Genomic DNA, 2,698 nt, shown 5'->3' on the forward strand with positions numbered 1-2,698 from the left:
TACTATGATGTATCTACATCTGTATATCTTAAGTTTGTGATTAATGTTACTGTGTCTAATATTTGTATTTTCGTTACCAGACATGGACACTTAACTAGTTAGAGAAAATAAGGAGATTACAACATCAATATATTATGATTTTGTTAAGGTGGATATCTCTACTTTAGTTATAAACAAGGAAAATAAACAATGTGTTGAATCCATTAGCATTATTAATAAACTTTTTTTTTACACACGTCACGTCATCTCTAGCTAGGTTGCAGCTAGCGCACATGCATGCACAAAGCCGCAAGACCAAAATTGCTTGATGTCACAGTAACTTCATGAGTAACGTGTGGACTCAGTCCTAAGTGTCAGTAACTCACAGTTAAGACGGAGGATCCGGGTTGGAAGCCGCTATAATCCAATGGTGCAGCTCTCACCGAGGCGTACGCACAGCAGGCAGCCAAGCAGGCAAGGCAAGGTAACAAGGCTGACACGCCTCCCCCGGCTCGCTACCCTCCAAACCCACGTACAGCAGCCGGCACGCAACGCAACCTGCTCCACGAAACCACCGGAAAAATCCTATAAAACGACGCGCTCCCCCGCTCCCTGCCGTCGTAGCCTTCTTCTCCTACACAGAAACGCCGTCGCCTCCGGCCGATCGAAAAACCACCGCCACACACGCCACGCGCACCCAAATCTTTTCCCCTCAGGCGAGTTCCCAACTCGTCGAGTCGTCGGTATATACACCAAGAAAGCCAACGAAACACTCCTCCTCCTTCCCTCGTTCCTTCCATCTCCAGAGATCGAATAATCAAAGCTTGGCCGCCGGTTCTTGTCGTCCGTGACGGTTAGCTTGCTGCTATCGAGGATGGTGGCGCCGGTGGTTATCGCGTCGGCGGGGCTGGGCATGCTGGCGGGCGTGGCGATGGCGAACCGGTCCCTGGGGGACGGGCTCCCGGCCGCCTCCAGGTGGGACGCGCGCCCGCGGTGCGCCACGTGCGGCGGCTCCGGCCGGGTGCAGTGCATGTGCAACCGCTGGTCTGACGGCGACTCCGGGTGCCGGACCTGCGCCGGGTCGGGCAGGATGCCGTGCCGCAGCTGCGGCGGGTCGGGCACCGGCAGGCCGCTCCCCGCGCGGCTCATCGTCCAGAACCAGAAGCCGCCGCCGCCTTCCCCGGCCGACCGCGGCAGCTACAACTAATCATGGAGTAATTAGGTACTCCATCGGCAATTTCGCGCGCTTGGTGGTGCAGGCGAAGAAATGAAACTCCCCAAGTATACTATGTTGGTCCATCCATGTGGATGAGATGATTTCATATGTATATGTCTCTACCTCAAGACTAGTACGTACTTGAGCATATTTTTGGTGTTGCTGTTCTTCCGTTTGCAAATCGCACAACACAAGAAAGAAAGAAATAGTTTGGAGAAGAAAACATGATTGAGAGGGGAGGGCAAGTGATGATCGATGAACAGTTTTGTTGGGGAAGGTCGTAGTTAATTGTGGATGTAATATATATATGTGCTTAGATTTGTTTATATGGACATAAACATCAATTATTTCCAGATAATGAGTTCCTGTTCTTTTTATTTGTTACTAGTGCCTTAGTGGTGCTCAGATGGTTGCTTGCCCTTTGCATAATTAAGCTTATATGTTCATCTTCTCTTTTTTAAATCTGTGAGCTGTTTTGCTGCTGATGATGGCTGAAACTTCTTTTTTTTCTTTACTTGAAGCATCATGATTATACATGATTTCGTTCCATGATTTAAATTATTTAACCTGTAGCATAAAACCGTGCATGCACATATGCTATTCGTGCAGCATATTCTCGAAATGTCCGCGCGATCGATCGCCTTGTGTTAAAACTTCAAACATCTTGTGGCTTTTGATCAAGTTTTCTCGATTCAGCTGATATATGGCTCATTTACGTGTGTGTGTGTGTAATTGGCTGACGTCCAATTAGGGTCGGTATAGAACACAGGTAATTCACAGGAAACAATTCAATTATGGCTTTCGATCAAGTTTTCGATTCTTGTATATGTAGCTCTTGTGTACGTGTGTATTGGCCGACCCATTCGAAGCTAATTGGCTGACGTCCAATTAGGGTCGGTATTTTCTTCTATGTAGTAGTTCACAAGAAACAATTCAATTTCTTTAGAAGTAGCTAGGGCAATTTTCCAGTGTTTTGAATAGCCGCATAGTAATTAACCTAGTAGCTTAGTATGTTGTAAAGCGGATGAGTTATCAAACTGCTACTCCCAGCAGCAGCATATATATATTCTCTCCAAAATTTAGCATTTGGACTAGATCTGCGTGAAACTTCCGCGCATGAACACAGCTAGTGCGAAGATATTCTCGTGTCCAAGCATTTGACTATTGTCCTGTTTGTATTCTGATGAAGCTGGCTAGCACACAATTCTCTTGAAAGAAAACGAGCATGTGTCGGCCGGCCGACACGAAGGATGAGCATGGGCTTGGATCATAACTGGCCACATGTTGTGGCTGTCCATGGATGATCGGAAGAGCCAAAGAACCACACGCTTGGAAGAAAAAGATCAGCGGCTGCTGCTTGTGAGCCACACACGCTTAGCAGATAAGCTGCGCCAAAGTGCGGGGAGAGAATTGGTTATTGATCAGGACCCATTTGGTTTGCACCAAAACTTGCCACCCCACATCTTAATTAATAAGCATACGTTGGGTTCAATGCCACGGCCG

The 2,698-nt window shown here is 47.4% G+C and overlaps 1 protein-coding gene across 1 annotated transcript; it reads left to right on the top strand.

The window, feature by feature from the left end:
- The first annotated feature begins 585 nt into the window (after positions 1–585).
- On the top strand, positions 586–1,572 carry LOC133918972 (uncharacterized). Its single transcript, XM_062363147.1, has one exon. The coding sequence runs from the start codon at positions 854–856 to the stop codon at positions 1,184–1,186; it is 333 nt and encodes a 110-aa protein (XP_062219131.1). The 5' UTR covers positions 586–853; the 3' UTR covers positions 1,187–1,572.
- The last annotated feature ends 1,126 nt before the right edge of the window (positions 1,573–2,698 follow it).

This window comes from Phragmites australis, chromosome 5 (assembly GCF_958298935.1).
Source record: "Phragmites australis chromosome 5, lpPhrAust1.1, whole genome shotgun sequence".
NCBI lineage: Eukaryota > Viridiplantae > Streptophyta > Magnoliopsida > Poales > Poaceae > Phragmites > Phragmites australis.

Excerpts from the sequence above, each read along its gene's own strand:
- LOC133918972 (XM_062363147.1), top strand. The coding sequence starts at position 854 with ATGGTGGCGCCGGTGGTTATCGCGTCGGCGGGGCTGGGCATGCTGGCG.